The sequence below is a fragment of the Trachemys scripta genome, chromosome 11, assembly GCF_013100865.1.
Source record: "Trachemys scripta elegans isolate TJP31775 chromosome 11, CAS_Tse_1.0, whole genome shotgun sequence".
Lineage (NCBI taxonomy): Eukaryota > Metazoa > Chordata > Testudines > Emydidae > Trachemys > Trachemys scripta.
The window spans coordinates 56553456-56574478 of record NC_048308.1 but is presented as its reverse complement, the minus strand read 5'-3'; the positions used below and the strand labels follow the sequence as shown (position 1 = coordinate 56574478).

The 21023-nt window shown below is 39.8% G+C and overlaps 1 protein-coding gene across 5 annotated transcripts in view; it reads left to right on the top strand.

The window, feature by feature from the left end:
• The window catches only part of TRAK2 (trafficking kinesin protein 2), a 64847-nt gene extending 45304 nt beyond the window's left edge, over nucleotides 1-19543 (top strand). For all 5 annotated transcript variants that reach the window (XM_034785335.1, XM_034785336.1, XM_034785339.1 and 2 more), the window contains 11 exons: nucleotides 1559-1768; nucleotides 4527-4605; nucleotides 6420-6550; nucleotides 6712-6786; nucleotides 7248-7385; nucleotides 8704-8783; nucleotides 9579-9782; nucleotides 10632-10930; nucleotides 11329-11604; nucleotides 12986-13085; nucleotides 14968-19543. In XM_034785335.1, the coding sequence (XP_034641226.1) occupies nucleotides 1559-1768; nucleotides 4527-4605; nucleotides 6420-6550; nucleotides 6712-6786; nucleotides 7248-7385; nucleotides 8704-8783; nucleotides 9579-9782; nucleotides 10632-10930; nucleotides 11329-11604; nucleotides 12986-13085; nucleotides 14968-15646 (2271 nt within the window). In that variant the 3' untranslated portion in view covers nucleotides 15647-19543. The remainder of the gene's footprint in view (nucleotides 1-1558; nucleotides 1769-4526; nucleotides 4606-6419; nucleotides 6551-6711; nucleotides 6787-7247; nucleotides 7386-8703; nucleotides 8784-9578; nucleotides 9783-10631; nucleotides 10931-11328; nucleotides 11605-12985; nucleotides 13086-14967) is intronic.
• Nucleotides 19544-21023: the final 1480 nt, after the last annotated feature.

Below are 21023 nucleotides of genomic sequence, written 5' to 3'. Positions count from 1 at the left end.
TCTTGTCCCCTTATTGGTCCTTTGGGTCAGGTGTCAGCCAGGTTACCCTAGCTGCTTAACCCTTTACAGGTAAAAGGATTTTGGAGTCTCTGGCCAGGAGGGATTTTATAGTACTGTACACAGGAGAGCTGTTACCCTTCCCTTTATAGTTATGACAGCCTGTCTGTATCTTTTGATCATCATCAATGGAAATATATTTGTCGGTTCATGTGTGTGCTCTGAAATCATCAGTCAACACTTAAGTTACAAATAAAAATTGATCCCACCAAGCCCACTTATAAAACAAAATCATTACTCACATTCTAGAGCCTTGACTTAATTAACAAGATACTCACATATCTTGTGGAATATTGCTCACCCAGAATCCTTGCAGCATTTACAGACAGGCTGACTGTGACCCTCCTTTCACAAAACAAAGACACTGTTAGCTTGCATCCTAGGTGATGGATTCTGTGTGTTTCTTTGTACCCGCAGATTCAAGCCTAACAATTTTTTGTCTTTAGTCGTAAACAGGACACCCCCTGTTGTCTTGTTTTCTCCTGTGAATTTCCTCTCATAGATTTTTGCAATCTTTTCTCCTGCCTGCGGCTCAGTATGAAAGTAGACCTGCATTGTGAGGCACATGTGACCAGACAGGGAGATAAGTGGAGATAAGCTCCAACCTGAAAGGAACATGTCCGAAGTGTCACCACCTGGTAACATGCCTTAACTCTAAAACCTTCAGAACATAATTTTCAGAATAGATACATAACTCCTTAATTATCCTTAAACATACATACATACATACATAGATATTAATTATTATGATCACCAATGGGCTACTGGGTCTCTGTAGAGATCTCACATGCCATCTTTTGGTGAGCTATTATGCATTTTCCCCTTGTTGACGTGACCAGTGCATCCCACGGCCAGATTTTTCAGTGAAATGAGCACAACTGCAAGCACAGTCAGCATACAGATACCAAATGTGTGCTCCCAACTGGCCACATGTATGTTCAAAGACTTAGTTTGTGTATTCACATCAGATATTTGTGCCAGAACTTGGAAGTGCGAGGTTGCACACACCTAACTTTGAAGATATGACCCAGGGACGCTGGAGCAGGGGAGGCCGGGGGGTGAAGGGGCCATAGCCCTCCCACTTTTTTGAAAGTGGACAGGCCTGGCCTCCTGCCTCTCCTCTTCCCCCCCCCTGAGGCCCCACAGGCAGTGCTGGAAGCTGGAGCCCATCCCGGGCTCCCTAGCTAGGCACCAACTTCTGGCTTTCATCATATTGGAGATCATTGTAATTATGTTCCCTTGGCTTTTCTTACATAAGTTCTTAGTTCCAATCTCTTATGACATCATAATTTCACTTCCTCTATAGCAACATAGTCTTCAAAGCTAGACAAAACTGAATTTCCAGCATAAAAATAAATAAAAATCTTGTCATAATATTTGGGGTTGTTTTTACCTCAGTTTAAACTGGACCAAGTTTTGTTCCAAGAATTCAAAAGCTACATAATATACTATAATACTTTGCAATGTTAATTTTGTAAACAAATTATCTTTTTAAACATAGGTTAACCAGCTGCAGCATGAACTATCGAAGAAAGATGCGTTGCTTCGTATTGTTTCAATTGCTTCTGAGGAAAGTGAGACAGACTCCAGCTGCTCTACACCACTTCGGTTCAATGACTCTTTCAACCTGTCGCATGATCTTTTGCAGCTGGATGTCTTGCAGGACAAACTCAGGGAACTGGAGGAGGAGAACCTGGCTCTCCGATCAAAGGTACGCTTCATTTTTAGTATGTGCCACGTACGTAACGTTGCAGGACAGTGTTATAAAAACCAGCTTCCATGCTTGCTAGAGTGACTTCTCTACCTGAGAAGGACTGTAAATACACCATCCCACCCCAGGTCTGCATTCTTCAGACTTGGCACTTTATTCTTAGTTGTCTTTAAAGTTCTGTAACATACAGTATGCGGAGTCATGTACCCCTCCAGATATGCTGCTTGGCTTGTACTGAGTATGCTCACATGGACTGAGCATGCTCAGTAAAACTGCAGAAGCCAGATGCCCTCACTTCACCCCCACACTATTGGCCGGCACGGGTCATCTCTGCCAGTGTGCAAGGTTGCTACATCCAACTGTTCCCAAATTCCCTATAGTATGTGATATAATGCAGGTTCATATTTAACTACCCACCCAAATTACATTGGCCTGCAGGACTTGCTGATTTGTATGATCCAATATTGTGTGATGGTGTATTCTTCTGGTAATACAGTTGAGCTGACTTCTGACTATGTACGGTAGTTACTGTTTGTCCGTCTGTATTCTAGATTAAAGCCCCAGTTATGCACAGATTTGTGCACGTTTCACTTTATGTATATGAGTGATCCCATTGACTTAAATGAGAATATTCTTATCCTTAATTTTTTGCACATGTATTCAATTTTTGCAGGATCAAGGCCCAATTTTTAAGACAAAATATAATGAACATGGGGTTAGTAGAACTAGAGGATGGGGGAATCCTACAGGAATAGGATCATGCAGTTGCTTAGGTTTGTGATGCTTAGTTAAGTGTTATATACTTTTGTTTTGGTGTGCTCTATTATCACTAGCTTGAGCGGAGGATCTTGTTTTATCCCAGGGCTGTAGTTCCCAACAGGCTTGGGTCTTTGCACCCAAGAAAACCTAGTCAGGTTGCAGAATTTAAGGCATGGGGCATGTGGGAACTGGGTCTTCTTGCAGGCCTTATTTTTCTCCTTTATCTGACTTCCCCTTCATGTACTTAAGCCCTTGTCAATCACCAATATTATCTACAAACCTCTCAACTGAACGTCATTATGAAAGTTGTCATTAATTTCAGATTTCAAATTAGCTCTGTGCCATAGAAACCTATTGCGACTAATTTACGGGAGAACATTAGAAATGTTGAATCATGCAACCAAAATTAACTCAATCCCACCTCCTTTAAAGCAGTCTCTTCTGCTGTCTGGGATTCCCTTTCCTGTGGAGTGTCTCACATTTTAAAAGTCCCAGTCAAACACCTGGCCTTTGGCAGATGGAGACCCTGTGATTCTTTGAATAGTTTAGAGAGACAGAGAACATTTACAGGATTTAAACCAACATCATATCTTTGCATAGCATGATTTTTAAAATTCCAAGTTGCCCCAATCCCTCCATTTAAAATATTAGATCCTTTTAAGAAGCCTGTGTCAGTACAGGGCTGAAGTTGCATGTGTTTTGGAACTGAAATCTTGGTTCCGTGCTGTAAGCACTATGGTGGAGGAAAGAGAGGAAAAAGGTCTTCTCCTCCTGTCTTCTAGACCACCACCCACTGCCACATTTCAAGCCCCTAGTCCTAAGCACTGGGGCACTAAAGCTTCTAAAAGGAAAGATCCCTAGAATTATTTTTAACTGGAACAAAACAATGTATTTTCCCCTAACCTCCTTCTCGAAAATGGCTGGACTATTTTGGCTAAATTTTTCTATTAAATAAATAAATAAATAATCGGCTTGAGGCAGACACCTGGCATTGAAATTTTCAGCCCAAACAGTTAAAATTTGGCCAAGTTATAAGCAACTGGAAATGGTCTTATAATGGGGGGAGTGTCAGGCAACTATAGTAATAAGTGGTGCAACTAGCCCAGCCTATAATAAAAATATGGCACTTAAAAGATAGGTTCAATTTTTCCCCTGCCATTTTGCCTGGGCCCTTTTAACTGAGGCTTTTCTATTGTTTTATTGTTTTCTGTTATATAATTTCCTTTGTCTTTTGTAAATATCCTCAGGCATATTGAGCTCCTTGTTGGTTGGCCTGATTTCATGAGAAATGCCAAGATCTATTTATAGTTCATTGTGATTATGTTATGTGGAAATGTTTTTATCTGCAGTTCCTTTCTCTGAAATAGACCTTCAAACGCAGTCACTGAGGTTTCTGATAAGCCAGCACTAATTATCAGCAAATTGTTCCAAACAAATATTCTCTGATGGAGAGAGGCAATTATTGATGATTTTTGTTTTTATTCCGGTGGCACCCAGACACTCCAACCAAAATGGAGATCTCTGTATGCTTGCTGTTGTACATACTTACAGAGCAAGATGGTCTCTTGCCCAGAGAGTTTTTCAATGCTTTTGTGGCCTTTGTGGGTGTGACTAACGTATCATTCAGTTTTCAGACTACAGGATTCCTCTGTTTTGAGGACACCTATTTGCAGTAAATTCAAGTTGTCTAGTTCCAGGTACTGCATCTGCTTCTGAGTTCCCCTACCAAATTTTATGTTCTCGCACCCACATTTTCTGTTTGTTTTTGTTTAAGTTGCTGAAAACCCACACAAATAGGGGAAGCTAGCTGTAGTGAAATAAACTTAGCAGAAAGTACAGTCAAATGCACAACATAATCAAATTGAAAAAAATGGGGGAAATTTTGTTCTCTAATCTTTCATTGACAGTAATCTTACATATTACTTATAATTTCTGCAGATGAAATGTTTTCAGATGGAAGTGTAATTTTTAAGTTAATGTCTCTTTAATTTTCTTGAAGGCTTGTCATCTAAAGACAGAAACCATTACATATGAAGCGAAAGAGAGGGAGTTGGTCAGTGACTGTGTCAAAGAGCTCCGTGAGTATCAAGTTTGTATCTCATAGTAGAACCAGGGAAAAGGTGTTTGATCACCTGGTGCTTAGAATATTTTGGCTATCCCCAGGTTCAGATATGAGTTTCAGAAATCTCCATGAACAGTGTTTCGAGTCTACCTACTTGACCAGTTCAGAATGATGATTCTGTTTACAAGCACTTATTTCTTTGTGTCACTATGGCATGGAGCTTTGGTTTGGAGACCAAAGTATAGCTGTGCAAAAGAAGAAAATAGATATTTGCCAAAAATTGAATGCCTCTTGCAGACCTGAACTCTTAAAAAAGAGAACTAAGTGCTCATGAGAGCTGCCCGACAGATTTTCAGTCTCCCCAGATATCAGTGTAAAGGACACATCTGTGATTCTGAATAGTAGATGACACCTGTTCTTGGGAGTATTAAACTGATCAATATATAGCCTGGATACCCATTCTAAATTTTCATAGCTCCATAAACACATACAAACTCCCTCTGATATAAATGCATAATAGAGCATTAAAATCAACTGCATTTGCAGTAAAATCTCGACAAGAATGCTTGCATTCCTTTGCACTTACTTGCAGATATGTAACTTTCACTATCCTTGTACAAATGCAAGTAAACACTCTGATGCAGTTGGGAGTGATATTTCCTTTCTTTGGTAATTGGGTAATCTGGTAGTTTAAACTTTAACCTGTATTCATTTGATCTATGCCTCCTCCCATATTCACTAGAAAGATAGGCTTATCTTGTGAGATTCTTATTTTGTGTAATCCCTAAAAAGAACTCTGCACTGTTGCCAGCTCTCATTTTGAATAACAGTCAAGTGTTCTGGATTAATGCCCATCTGATTGTCTACTTGCTTTATTATATCCTCCTGGAAGCTGTGTAACCTCAGTGAGTGGAGGTTGCTAGATTCTGTCCTACATACCACTTCACTGTACCACCAATAAGAGGGATGCAACTCTTGTTTAACTTTATAGAATCCAAAGGTGTGCTAGGCACTTCAGAAACTCATAAAATGGATCTTGCGCCCAAAGAGTTTATAGTCTACGTAGATGACACACACAAAAGGAAGGGGGGAAGCACACTACGAAGTTTTTCCTATTTTACATCTTTTCATCTCTTTCTAGTATATTATTTTTACCCCTAATTTTAGACATAAACTTATCTCTTAACAGCATAGATTTACTGTTATCCCACTATCTGTTGTAATTTGTCATAAAGATGAATAATGTAACCAAGGTTATAGAAATCATTATATACAATTAAATGTATCTTGCCTCATGTCACTGTTACAAGGCTAACAGCATCTCTGTCCCCTTTCTGGTTTCTAGTTATTAAAGATCACCCCCATGTTTTATTTCAAGCTCTCCTGGGCTGAGCAGGGTTGGGTTTCTCATCCATTGGTTATTGCACCGTTTTAAAGACCCATTTGAGTGTTTGAAGGGTGTGAGCTATGCCCTTTAATGAAGGAGTTGGTAGAAGTTATGAACTATGTCTTCAGTGATAAAAAATAAGGTGTGTTTTACCTTGGCATACTTAACATGCATTAGCTATAAAAATGCATGGAGACAAGGCACTTTGGTTTTACTGCAAGGTAAACTGGGTGAGGTCAACCACAGATGGCATGAGGTTAACCACAGACATTCAGGGCCCCTGTGTGCTTTTCACTATATTGACAATCCAAAGGCCCCACTGTTGTACATCCTGAATTGATTCTTTAGGAATTTCACTGTCTTTGAAGACTACAGTGTTCACTTTTGCCAAGGGTGTATCAGGGAATGCTGTGTACTGAATATATATTTTACTCTGTTTTTAGGGGAAACACATGCTCAGATTGCCAGAATGACAGAAGACTTATCAGGAAAGAGTGAGGAGCTGATTCGCTATCAGGAAGAGATCTCAACCCTCTTGTCTCAGATTGTTGATCTTCAGCATAAACTCAAAGAGGTGTGTGCATGCAGTAGGGCACAGAGAGGCTGAGGGACAGGCTGCTGTTTTAGGAGTGTGGTTATTTCAGAGGATGTTCTGGAGAGGAACAACTTTCTGTTTAGTAAAAAAGGAGGAAATAATCTGAATATCCTATTTTGCTTTGCTTTTTGTACCTACAGCATGTGATTGAAAAGGAGGAGCTGAAACTTCACCTACAAGCTTCCAAAGATGCCCAGAGACAGCTGACAGGAGAGGTACTGGGGGCTTCTATTTATCCATTTGAAATAGGGTGAGAAAAAGAAAAGCAAGGTGGAGGGGAAGGGGAACAAGGATTTTTTTTTTTTTAACCTCATGGTGGGTAGAGAGTGAAGGAAAAGAATTAGAGTACTTCTAATAACTCATCCTGACTGTTTACAATCCACATGAGTCTCAAAGCAGGTGAGGTGTATATGGAGAGAGATCTTACTGCTCCAGACAGTTATGAAGACTATATCAAGTAAATATGCACAGTTCTGGTTATCTAGGCTGGATTGCGGCTTGCTAATTTTTAGGGAAATGCTCTTTGTTCTGTTCTTTGTACACATAATTACTGCATTGCAATGATATTCATCTGTATAGATTTATCCTGGGGTAAATTCTGTTGGTTATTGTAGTACTGTCTTTGCTTCTGTTGCAGACTGCTGGCTATATTAATGACCACTGTTTCTTGTTGCAGCTGCATGAGTTACAGGATCGGAATGCAGAATGTCTCGGGTTGGTGCATGAATTACAAGAAGAAGTGAAGGAGCTGCGCAGCAAAGCCAGCCCTGCTGCACATCTCTGCCGCCCCCTGTCATGTGGGGCGTTTCCTTTGGTAATGAATCTTCAGCTTTCTCTTAGCATGGTGTATCCACACTGTTACATTGTAGGGCTGTAATGCTATCGACAGCCTTTAGTAACATGGAATTACAAGGGCAAAACTATAGTTGCTTGTTCTTATGAGTAGAATGCCAAAGAAAACAATCCTGCAGGTGTCAGAGGGATTAGATGAGCTAATCTTTTCTATTTCTGATTTCTAAGATCAGACGTGATCTTCTAACCGCTCCACATTTGGGCCAATTATTCACTATAAAGAGATTTTAAAAATGTACTCTGCATGTGTATTCCACACTTCCCTTTCCTTACCTTCTATCACAAACACTTACAGCACCTTCTTTCTTCTCAGAAGTTGATCCCAGTTTTGTGTCATGCTGATCCCTATAAAATTCAAATGCCTTTCAAGATTTTTAATTTTTTGAACCAGTATCTTATGAACCCAGTCTCTCCACACCTAAATAGTTTAGAGATTAGACTGTTAGCACGTTACATCAGTGGAAGCCCCAAAGAAACATGCTATGGATTGAACTTTTAAATGGCTGTTCTGCTACAAATGGGGCATGGCAGATTTCAGAAGTTTTCTTGAGGGAAATTCAAGAAATAAGTGCCCCCAGTTCAGCTGGTAAATTTCCCCAGTGCTGGTGAAGCCTTAGTAGCTTGACAGCTTCTCTTAAAAAAAAAAATGTTCCTGAAAGTAATCACCCTTTTATAATGCACTATGTTGCTGTGATTTTATCTTCATGATATACTACTCTGCCCTCTCCTTGTTATGAAAGCAGTACTGAACAGCAATAGAAATGCATAGCCTTGACATGGTTGTAAATGACCAGTGGAAAATTTTTGATTGTAAATTTTGGTTTCTTTTAGATTAATCTTTTTGGGGAACTGTGTCTTTGGCCAAGTTTACATTAGAAACTTTTGTCAATATAGTAATATCAGGGAGGTGATTTTATTTTTCTCTGGTGATATTTTTAGATTGGCAAAAGCACTAGTATAGATGCAGTTATACTGCGAAAACTGTTTTTTCCATTGCAACTTATTTCGCTTGGGGAACCAATGTAAGCTATACGTTCAAAACCACTTTTATGCTAGTATAAACAGCATCTACACTAGGAGAGTTTGCTGGTAGAGCTATGCCAGGAAACATTTTCTAGTGTGCACCTGACCTTTATCTGTGTCTTTTAGGGCACTGTGTACTGACACTAATTAATAATGGAGCAGAACATGTGTTTTTTACTGGGTGTCTATTGGCAAACTTATGGAGGAAAGCATTTGAATGTCAGTTTTGTTTTATTTGATTGGTTTGTTCCCTACAGGATTCCCTTGCAGCAGAGATTGAGGGGACAGTGCGGATGGAGCTGATTCTAGATGAAGAATCTGCTCTCGATAAGCAAAAGTAAGTTCAACTTTCACCTTCCCACACACATCCTCTTTTAACATTTTGCTAGACGTGCCAATGCCATGTCAATGAGGTTCAGGTAATTGCTGGAAGTGGGTGAATCTAGGTATTCTGTGCTTTATACAAAGGTTCAGTATAATTGAATAGAAAATCACCTTTCTAGCGTTGAGTCTATTTTCAACAATCTTATGGAATTTAGTACAGTATTTAATACACTATGTATACTCCTCCTATTGAGTTCTCTGGAATGGTTAACAAATCTACTGAAAGGATGATATTCCCGAATTCTGTAGGTTTTTAAACTAATTTCTATATTACCACATTGGTTTCATCCCTATTAAATTCGCTAGCAATTTTCTATAAGGGAAACTAGAACTGAAGAGAAATGGTATCAGTTCCCAGTATCTTGAAGGCCTTTTCCTGGAGCCTTTACTCAGGAGTAAGGACCGCAGGGTCTGACCCTAAAACATTTTATTGACCTTGAAAGTTCCAGCGTGGTATTAATGCCACCTCCTCTTGTTCTTTCAAGCCCATACAGGGTGGTTATTCCAGCAGGAGAGAGCGTGCCCCTCAGCAACTTCATCACTCAGACAATTTGCACTCTTTCTGGGCTCTGATTCCTTACCGTTTACTAGACTTGTATAGCCCGGTAGAAGTCTTGTGATTGCCTGAAACTGTTTTTTTCTGTATCCTACCCAAAACACTTTTGAGAACGTTATTGGTCATTGGTCAGTTCCTTGCTATAAGGATGAAAAGGGGATTGTGTATATTTATTCTCTCTCTCTTTCTCAGGGTTCAGCAGAAACGGGTGTTTGATACTGTCAAGGTTGCTAATGTTACACGTGGTCGCTCTTCTTCATTTCCTGCCCTACTATCAATCCCTGGATCTAATCGTTCAAATGTTATCATGACCGCAAAGCCCTTTCAGTCTGGCCTACAACAAGTGGAGAGCAAGGCACATCTGAACCAGAGGAGCAGCTCCAATGAAATCTCAAAGTAGGAGACTCAGCATATTAGCGTGGTTTTAGGTTACTTGTATTGATGGTAGGCAGTCTGTATGCATGCATAGGAATTGTCATTCTCGGTGCTTGCATCCGAAGAAGTGAGGTTTTTACTCACGAAAGCTTATGCCCAAATAAATCTGTTAGTCTTTAAGGTGCCACCAGACTCCTTGTTGTTTCGGTGCTGAACTATAATCCTGTTGCTCACATCAAAACTCGAGGAGATAGTCTCAATCACACTGCAAAGGTGAAAAAGCTGGTGAGAGAGAGCTATTTCCCTTATTCTCTTAACTGCTAAATGTTCCAACTTCCGAATGTCACCTCATGGGATATTGTGAACCCAGGCTTCCTCCACTGATGACCTGATTTAATACTAAACCTGCTAGTGCTATCCGCACCTATTGTGCTGGCAAGTCATATATGTCTGTGGCTTTGTGCATCGGGATTGAAGGGGGAGAGATTAAATGGCGCATATAAGGCGGAAGAGGATAATGTTAGCAAGCAAACAATACAAAGAATTATAAACATCCTTCTGTAGTAAATTCAGTGACTGCAGAGAAAAAGCAAGCAAACAGGTTATCTTATGCACGGGTTGTCTTTGTTCCTAAATAATGAAGCTGTGAGATGCTGCCTCCACACAAATTTGCCTGCAGATTTTTAGTCTGAGACTTTGCAAGATATTGTGATACTGACTACACCAATTAAATAGAAGTCTTTAAAACAACTTCATCTTTTTTTCCTCATCCCAAAACTAAATCCAACCTGGGCTCCTGTTTACTTTAGTAATGTTTAGTCTTTAAACATTTAGTCTTAACTCCCTATTCTGATTTCATGTTCCCCCAAGGGATAACCAAAAGCTGGGCCAGCCTGGAACCCCTGGAGACAATGATTTAGCTACAGCTCTGCACACACTTTGCCTCCGTCAGCAAAACTACCTGAGTGAAAAGCAGTTCTTTGAGGAGGAATGGGAGCGTAAAATGCATTTGCTGGCTGACCAGAAAGAAGAGGCTGGGGGCTGTTGCACACCAACAGAGAGTTGTCTGTCCATGGGTTCAAAGTCAGAATTCACTGACTTCTCTGCCGGCTCTCTCTGCCTCCGCGCGCTCCTGCCAGAGAAATTACAAATTGTTAAACCTCTCGAAGGTAAGAGAATAATCTGCCTTCTCTCTCTAGCAGAAGGAAATGTTGTGCTTTGCTTATGGTGGAATCAGTGTATTTGGTAGTTAAATCAGTGTTGCTCTGAGAATGGGTTGGTACTCAGAAGCCCTTGGAGAAAGAGACTTTTTTTTTTTAAGCCAATTATCTGTTAGCTTGGTAGTAACACAATGTATTTCAGGGTAAGAGACCCAAATGCAGGAGCAACCTTGTTTCAGTACTAGGCATTCCTGTTTAATTCTCTGAATCTCTTGGTCTACATTCTTCTCATGTACCATGTTGACAGCCCCAATGGTCAGATTGTTTTGGTATTCTGGTCACTCTTTATGATTCAGTAGAATGGAACAGAAACATCCCCTTGCACTTTTTTTTTTTTGCTTCATCAGGATCTCAGACTCTGTTCCACTGGCAGCAGCTTGCTCAACCCAACCTAGGCACCATCCTCGACCCACGGCCAGGTGTCGTCACAAAAGGCTTTACACCATTACCTCAGGATGCCGTCTATCACATCTCTGACTTGGAGGAAGATGAGGAAGACGGGGAAGGAGGTATAACATTTCAAGTGCAACAATCCTTTCTGGAGGAAGGGAAACATGCAGTGCCAAAGCCAGAGGCAGGGATCTTCCTGCCACCTGTTACTTCAGCAACAGTGCCACTCGCTGGTAAGAATCCTGGTCGTTTATGGTTTCACTTCTCATACATCTCTTACTGTGGTGTATACTCCACTCTTGATGCTTCCTTATGCTTATTTTTTCATTGCTGTATAAGGTTGTGCGTTACCCCTGTCGGCTTTTAAAGCTAAGTAGAGGTAGGTCATGTCAGTTCTTGGATGGGGGATCTCCAGGAACATCAAGGTTTTGCAGGATATAACACTGGCATTCTCCCTCTAAGCATGTGCTGTTATGGAGCATACGGCTGCTGGAAAACCTGGTTTTGGATGTGACCGAAAATTGAATTCTTAACCAAGTACACTTGTCAAAGGAAAAGCCCTATGTTCTTAACAAATCTTGTATCAAAAACAATTGACATTTTCTTATTTAAAATAACAAAAATACTGATAAAAAAATTAAAATTATACCATGGCAACTCGCATTTTCCTGCTAGAAGGCATGAAAGAGAAATTCAGACAGGAAGAAATTTAATCTGCACTAAAATTAGTTGGGGAAAGTACTGTATTTTGAACACTGAATTTAATAAAGTTTCAAAATAATGATTCATTGAGAAATAAGGTTGTGGTAAAGGAATAAAATTGCTGATTTCAACACTGTGATTTCTCCTCAATGTTGGTATGAGGAGATACACTTGCCTACAGCAGGGATGTCTTGGTCAGTGATTTCTATACAATAGCCGGCTGGCAGACTGAGAAATATGAGATTTCTGAATTAAGAAGTCTGGATTTGTCTCTGGGAAATTTTAAGACAAACTTCTTTGCAGAGCTCCATTTTATACTTGTTTGGGGAGGTAACCTGTTGGGAGTCTTTTAATCCAAGTACCGGAAGACAGTAGTCATACAATGTTAACTAAAGCACACTTCAGCAAAAATCAGATAATCACTTATTGTGCTGTCCATCTTCAGAGCACTTGACAAACAGCAACTAGTCCTCGCCACACCTGTGAGGTATAGAAGTATTTCTCTTCCCTATTTTACTCATGGGAAAACCAAGACACAGAGAGACTTGATGTGTCATGGGAGGAGTCTGCATCTGTGTGTGGAATGAATTCCAGGATCAGTCCTTCACTGAAAACACTAGATATAACACTCTTGCTAGTGTCCAAGATACACGCTCTAAAGAAGCAGAAACTCTAATATTGAGCAGTCTCAATTTCACTTCATCTTACACTGAAAAAAATTAAAGTGAGGAATGGAAAGTCTCTTAAAATAGAACTGTCTTTTCAATTGAACATATTTATCTTTGGGGGATTCCCCTTCTTTAGTCTTTATTTAAATCCCCCCAAAAAATCCTGGAATAATGGTACCTTACCTTAATTAGTCCTTTTCTCTCACTTTCTGTCCTCATTGGCTGTGTTTTGTCTGCATTGCAGCCTCAAATCCAGGAAAGTGTCTCTCCTCCACATACTCCACATTCACTTTCACTACCTGTAGGATCCTTCACCCCTCTGATGTCACTCAAGTTACCCCCAGGTAAGATGGTTGTTAACGTTCAGAGAGTTATTGCATGGAAGCAGTTGCTCCTGAGGTATGGACCAGGTCTAGAAAAGAATGATAGATGTATCTGGCCAGAGAGGAGCACTCAGGATTGATATTCTTACTAGTGGTTTTAATTACGAAAGACATTGAGAAAATGGGTCTGTCTCTCTCTGTCACTCACTTGCATACATATACCTCTGGCCCCTTTAATTTCACCACACATTGGTTCCTATTGTGGAAGTAAATTTAGACCAGTAAATGGAAATATAACTTTATGCAGCATATAGTCTACTGATGGGATCCACTCTTGCAGGAGATATTTGAGATCTATACTATGACTGGGTTTTTAAAAAGAACGAACTAATTTCATGTAGTTATCCAGCTGCCTACCGCCTGTGTAGTTATCCAAATTCATACGGTGAAGGTGATTACACTTTATACTTCAGGATAGATGATGTATGATGACCCTCTGTGGCATTTGGGATCACATAGGACCTTACCTAATTTGCCAGGAGCATTATTAGTTGGTTTTGTGTTGGATCTTGTGTGTGTTGGTGGTTTTCTCCTGAGGGGTAGGGTCGGAGTTTAGATGGATCAGTGGTCTGATCTGGTGTAAAATCCTACGGGAGCTCAGTGTTCTGAGATTGACCTCTTACCCAGAAGTCTCGTCGGAAGCTTTCTCCCTATTCCCTCCAATAAACGGGTGCACCAGAAACCAGCACTCACCTTCCCAATTAAAACTAGATGTTGCTTCCTGAAGCACCGAGTTATTATAGTTGCAGAGACAGGTGGGAGGTGATGATGACAGTGTCTGTGCATTGGGGATGGAAGATAAGGATTAAAAACAGGATACATGGGAGAGAGAAAAAAACTTGTACTGCACAGTGTTAATCCTCAGCTTTGTGAAATGAATCCTATCAGTTGAAGTGGCAGCTCTACAAGATCCTCCAGTTTGCAGCTGTGAAGAATCAGGTTTGCAAGTGCATAGATCTTTCGCCTCCTTCCACCAATGTGTTTGTTTTTCAGCAGAGCAAACATTTTGTATGCTTTTGTAATAACGTTTCTGTCAAATGTATCCAGATACAGACACTCCCCGACTTACGCAAGCGTTCCATTCTGGAACGCCTTGCGTAACTCGAATTTTGCATAAGTCGGAAACATATCTCTGCCCATTACGCAAAAAAAACAACACTCCTATTTCTAGCTTACAGAACTTTTTCCCTAAGTGCGGATTTGCGTAAGTCGGGTCTTGCGTAACCTGGGGAGCGTCTGTACTCCTAAATAGTAATTGGCTTTGGAAAGTTCTAGCTTATGGTGTTAATCTCTAGCTTCAGCGCCAAGGGCATTTAAAAGGTAGACTCTTCCAAATTAAGGCTTGACAAAGAAATGAGTTTAACATATACCATGACCATTGCAATCCACCCCATACTGAAATATACTCTTGTTAAAATTTTAAAGTAGTAGGGTTCTTCTTCCATGATGATTTTAATGCGCATGAAAGTGCTGGACTGTAATTATTCCTATAATTTGGTTGTGTAAGATCCTGTAAAATTTGCTGCATTTTCTATAAAAAACATTTCCTATCAAAATATGTCAATATGGCACCTTCTAACTTTTTTTCTAATGGTTTTGTGTCCCCCCGTGTGGGATTTGCAAAGCAATGTTTTGTATTTCTGAATATTATAAAGGCTGAGGTTGTGAAAGTTGCAGTGAATCTTGTTCTATGCAGATACGGAATTGTTAATCTCCTTTTTTTAATTTGAGCACAAGCCTTATTTTAAGTGATTGTTATTACCTTGCCCTGTGTTATAGGAAAGTTTCCAGAGAGAGCAAGATGCAGTAATAATATCCTGTGTGTGTGTTTGTTTTTTTTCAGCTCCATGTACACTCCATTATCATTTGGAAGTAGTGGCAACAGTACTGGCAATACAACTGTGAGCTCTCCAGCCATGTCCTGTAAGCTTAGTATTGGAGAATTCCTCACCAACAGAAGTGACTCTTCCACCACCTTGAGCACCACCACCAGTCTGGCTAAACTCTTGCATGAACAAGGCATCTCTGCCAAAGTTTGTGATAGCCCCATGCCAGAAAAGCTGCCTATACTACAGCCCCTACGAACCCGTCCCATTCCCTCCACTCCCCCAAATTCTCCCTCACACTCACCTCGTTCTTCCCCTCCGCCTTTTGAGACTCGAGCTCATCTCTCTGAAAACTTTCTGGCATCACGACCAGCTGAAACATTCTTGCAGGAAAGGTGTGGCCTGAAACCATCCCATAACCCTCCTAACCTAGACCAATTGAAGATGAACCTGGTGGACAGGCTGAAGAGGTTGGGTATTGCCAGAGCAGTCAAACCCCCTGAGACAGGGGACCAGGGAAAAAATCAAGGGCCAGAAACTGGCCTGCAGAGGCAGGACTCAGCTGTGTTTTTACATGCAGGTAGCAACCTGATGGGTGGACTAAGAAGAAATCAGAGTCTTCCAGTCATGATTGGGGCACTTGGAGCTCCATTTTGTACATCCTCATCAAAAATGGGTATCTTAAAGGAAGACTAAGTGGTTTCCAAGTAACAGACTTCTAGCAGAACAAATAATACATTAAGGCTGAACATCTGATACAGGTGTGGAATGGAAAGTTGCAGAAGGAATGTGCATGTTAAAGTGGAAAAAGAAAGGGAGATGGGGTGAGAGAGAGAGTTTGCATGGAGTTGAGGAAGGAAGAAGAAAGAGTTGGGAAGAGATCACAGGAAAGAAGAAACCAAAGTTAAATCTTGAGACCCTTTAGACATCTGACTTCCTGACTTGAATAAAAGAAGACAATAACAAATGCTTGTCAGTATCTTCCGCTTTCAAATGTATGTGTCTAGGGCAATAAATGTCTTGTAGAAAGCTCTGTCTCCCCCTTTCCACCATGATCATATTATTTTGCCAAATGTTAGCAGTCAGATTGTACAGCTGAAGGTAATAGTAAAAGGAACAAGGAATCTGTTCTTTACTGCACCAGAATAATTGGTCCAAATCTATCTCTGTAGTGAAAAACAAGCACAGGAACAACTCGGATTCCTTTGTTTTTTTGCATTTCCAATTTAGAAATTAAACTGAACCTCTTCTTTTAAAAAATATTTTGTATGTTAAGTTTTTTACTTCTCATTGCATGTACAAATAGGAGTTGGGGTAGGATTTTTATTTTGGATGAGTGCAATGGTGCTAGTGGAGTATTAACAGAATGACATTTCTCTCTGAACTTTCTGAAGGCTGTTGAAAGCACACTGAGGAAAGTGCAATCAGTAGGAGCTAAGCAGAAGAAGATTTTATATTCTAGGAAAAATTGTTTATTTTGAGCTAAGAAACCTTTCCAAAGCATGCTATGCATATATTTTTAATAAAAGGAGGTTTGCTTGCGCACACACACAAAATCTCAGGCACATTTTAATGTTCTAAAAGGGAGTAAAACATAAATGCTTGATTCTAGGTTTGTTTTTATTTGATCTAAATGGGGAGCATATTAACAGAAGACAACAGAATGTTAGAAGTTTTGTGACTGACTCTGCTCTTGGCTGCTAGATAGTCTCTACATTTGAGGGAGCTTTTTAACGGAATATAAAAACAATGGATTTGATATTTAAGATACTTTCTGATTCTAGGCAGGATTCTGTTACACAGATTTCACTGAGGAAACAGTCCATGAAAGTTGTCCTGGAACTGTGGTTAGTACATAACCTAACGTTCAAGACTCTGGCACTGAAGCACAAATAAGACAGCAGTGAGTGTTTTTTGCGGCCACTGTATCAAATAGAAATGAGTTTTGTCATTGTCAGAAGATAATCTGCCTCTTCTTTGTTGATGGAGAGCAGGTCAAAGCCTTACTGTTCTGAGTGAAAGTAATAAAGATCTTAGGAGGCAGACTCACTGCATTGGAAAACTCAATGGACAGAAATCAAGTCTCTTGAAAAAATATATTGGTGTCTTTGGGTGCCTATCACCCGTGGATTCAGAAGCATTTTAGCTATAACTAAGCATAAAAAGTTGTTCCTATATCATGGTTTATAAAGTAGCTACAAGGGAAGAAAAACCTGTCCAAACTGATCAGTGCTAGATCTCTGCAAGTGATTCTATTGTGAACAAGTCCTTAACCTCTGTGAAATAGAATAGTTTATTTGTAACCTAATTTTAGTTACAAGGAACTTTCATTGTTAGGATTTTTAGTCTACATTTCTTTACAAGTGAATTAACAATTATACTTTACCCTAGTTGTTAAATATAGTTGTGGTAGATCTACTGAGACCAGGCCAGCATGAGCAGTGTAAGGGATCAAATCATACGGAAAATCAAACCAGAGTTCAAAACTATATATGTTTTGGCTGAATGGTCTTTACCTGCACTGGAACCATTTTTACAGATGTTTTAATACTCTTTGGGCCCATTCATTCTGACCAGTCACACAGTGATAGGGTCAGATTTGGCCACAACCATGTTTTAACAGCCATGCTTAACTAGGATGTCTAAACTTGGTTGTAAGACCTGTGGAGTTGGGGCTCTAGGTGACATCGTCTTCGGGTCCACTGGAGTGAAGCAGTCATAGGACTGGTTATAACCGGCAAGAGGTACAACCATCCTCATTTGGGCTCTAGACGCTGCAGCACTGCAGGCACTGTCAAAACTTTAAATGGAACAGATTAAAAATCCATTTATAAAGCTGTCATATTTTCTATGTCATTTATAACATGGCATTTCCTAATATTACACTCCTTTAGGTGTCTTAATGATGCTTTTTGATATAAAGCTTGTTTCTAAAAAAGAATAGTAGTAACCACTCCAAGTGCTAACTACTTCACAGGGTTTCACAAAGCTCCATTGGTTGCCCTTTGGGAGTTTGCTTAGTTAGCTCACATAGTTGTAAAAGATGAATCTATTAATTTAAAATAATGCATATGGGTTAATTCTGTTTAAACGACAAAAAATATTCCTAATTTTTATTTTAAAGCATTTGGGTTGTACTTCCTTAACCATGCACAGGGTCTTACCTCACTTGACAAGGTGAGTATTTGTTCTCCAGTGAACGGAGCATTTGGTATATCATCTATGTATTTTGCAGTTCGCAGGGAAATATCAGGTGACAAAGCAATGAAAATTAGACAGTCTGATGTATACAGAGAACAGCATTTGTGTCAAATTAATGTTCAATTTAGGTACATTTATTATATAAATACTTTTACAGGTAGACTTTTACATGTATTAAATAATTTAGAATTTATATATATATATGTATTTTAACTAGCTTTGTCATGATTGCTATAGCTGTGTATTAACAGCAGAAGAATCAAAACAACTGAGTCAGACTTCTTTTCAGACCAGATTGGTGTTTAAGTTCATTTAAAAGCACAATAATTAAATGCATGTAAATATGGAATGAAGCCTTTTAAAAACATGTTTTGATTTGAATGATACCAAGTTGTCCCAGCCTAATGTGTAATAACGTTTCCATAGAGCAGTGTCTCATCAACTACCCGTCCAAAACAGGGAAGTGATAAAAGCAGAACTTGTGCACTATCGTGGCTGGATATTTATCCGTTTTCAGTTGAAGCTGAAGATTTTTTTTATCTTGCATTTATATCAATGGATACGTCAGGTGTATTTTGTATACTTGTGCCTAAATTCCATGGTCAAAGAAAATTAGACCTGAAGGATGTAGCAGTGGTTTGTGCCAAACCTAGAAAACAACATTTTGTCATAGGCCTTTATGATGATGTTCGTAGCATATTTAGTTCCTGTGGAGTTGGAAGAATTGATTAGCGTTTCCTGCCTCCCAGTAGAGATAAGCATTTACATGAATGATCTATCTAAGATTCTATAAAGGGTCTCTTGATATAATTCAAGGTTGCTTAGACAGCTAGGTGGAGCTAGTGGCAACAGCAACAAATAACTGCTGTTGAAACGGGTCCTGTGTCCACAAACCTGCAGCATGGAACAAACACCAGAGAAGACAAAGGAATTTAGTCATCCCTTTTAGGAAAGACCTAGAAACAGAGAGAGCTTCCTGCGATGTCAGTCTGCCAACCTCAGTGTCTGTCTTATTCAGGTTTTGAGCATATCTTTGGCAAGTAAGCAAAGTACACATTTAATTTTCTGCCTTTAGAACCACAGGGTTGTAGTTTCACTAACTGAACTTCTTTGATGTGAAATGTATACAAACCTGTGCACTAAAAGCACACATGGGCAGTGAGATGGAATATGTTTTAACTTAAGCAGAAGAAAATCTACTTAATCAGAGCAAACAGCATAGAAAAGAGCAAAGATTTGGGTTTGAGACCCATTTAGCCACTGCATAGGATAGTTGCACAACATTGTTTGAGGAACTGGGAACCTTTTTTGTTCATCTGCTTTTGGCACTTAATTTTTCATAGCGGAATGTAAATTTGATAATAAACATGTACAAACATGCCTTTTACATTACACTGGTTGCACTGTGGTTTGTTCCATGCATGTATTTATTTTTATTTTTAGATAGATATAAAAATATGAGTATTGTGGTGGTGGGTACTCTTATAAAAGGAGATTTGGCTTTTAAAAAAATGAAATGTTGCTAAAATACAGTAGATTTATATTTAGTGGTGGTTAAATCTAGATAACAATGTTTATTGTACGTCTTCTTTGCTGTTTGAAAAACCTTTTTGTTGAGAATGAAAAATTTCACATCTACCTTAAAAAAAGAATATCCAGATGTGAATGTCTCCTTGTCAGATTACATGCAATAATTAACTCTTGTGCATACTTTTTCTTTCATCCTACAATGGCTATTAAGGACTCTTAGCATTAGAATGACTTGTAGTAGGAAGCCAAGAGGGAAAAAATGGCGCAACCTCCCATATATTTATGGAAAATCAACCAGCATCCCTCAGTCCTTCCCTCCAGTTTTTTATTGTCTCCTGTTTGGAAACAAGAATCCTTCCCCCATACTACTACCACTGACCTATCTTCTTGTGACTCTCATGCTTCTAGGGAAGGAAGGGAGGACTGAATGGGCCTTTTATAATTAGGGGACTGATCATGCAGTTCTTTTACCTCCTTCCTGTTCATTGCCATCATAATGCTAAGTGTCCCGAACACCTGTCATAGGATGGGAGGACAGACTGAAGCAAATTGAATTAATGATGGATAATTCTCCCTTCCTTAAGTGTTACCCTTTCACCCTTGGGTGCTGGGAAAAGAAACCTATTTCCTTGTCAGCCTAAAGCCATCTCTGCACACCTGTCCCTCTAAAGCTTCCTGAGCAGGGCCCTCTTTGTCCTTCAGTTGAGTACCTGTCTTAGTAATTAATCCACCAGTCAATCATCAGAACATGCGCATTGTCAGATGAACACAAGCAAACTACTTGTGTACCTAGTCAGCATTCCACCTGACATGCTGTTTTCTCCTTGCTGAGCCTCCAGTCCTGCAAATACAGCATGCACGGAAGTTTTACTTACAGGAGTGTGCCTGGAATGTTCCAGATGTTTACTCACTGCTGAAAAGTTACACATTTGCCTGTTTTCAAGATCAGGACCACAGTAGTGTCAGTCCCAAGATTCTGAAGCAACATAATCTGAGATGTCTAAACATTGCAAATATATCACAGATATGGGGAGGGAGAAATCTGGGATTACTGTCCAAAAGTCATTACCATCTGAAGGCTGTTTACTGATCAATAAAAATGAGTTGGTGGTTACTGTCTGGTTCCTAGAGATGTGGTCACATTACAAAGATACACTACCACAAACCATTTTTTCACCCTTTTGCCAGCCTCACAAAGAGGCCAAGGACTGAAACTTTTAACAAGATGAGTAACCTCCTCCATTGTGGTGTTCCTGTCTGCTCAGGGTAGGGAGGTGTTGGGAGGCCAACCAGGGGAGACTTGCACAGCTGATGCCTGCGCTTTGCTGGTTCATTTGCTAAA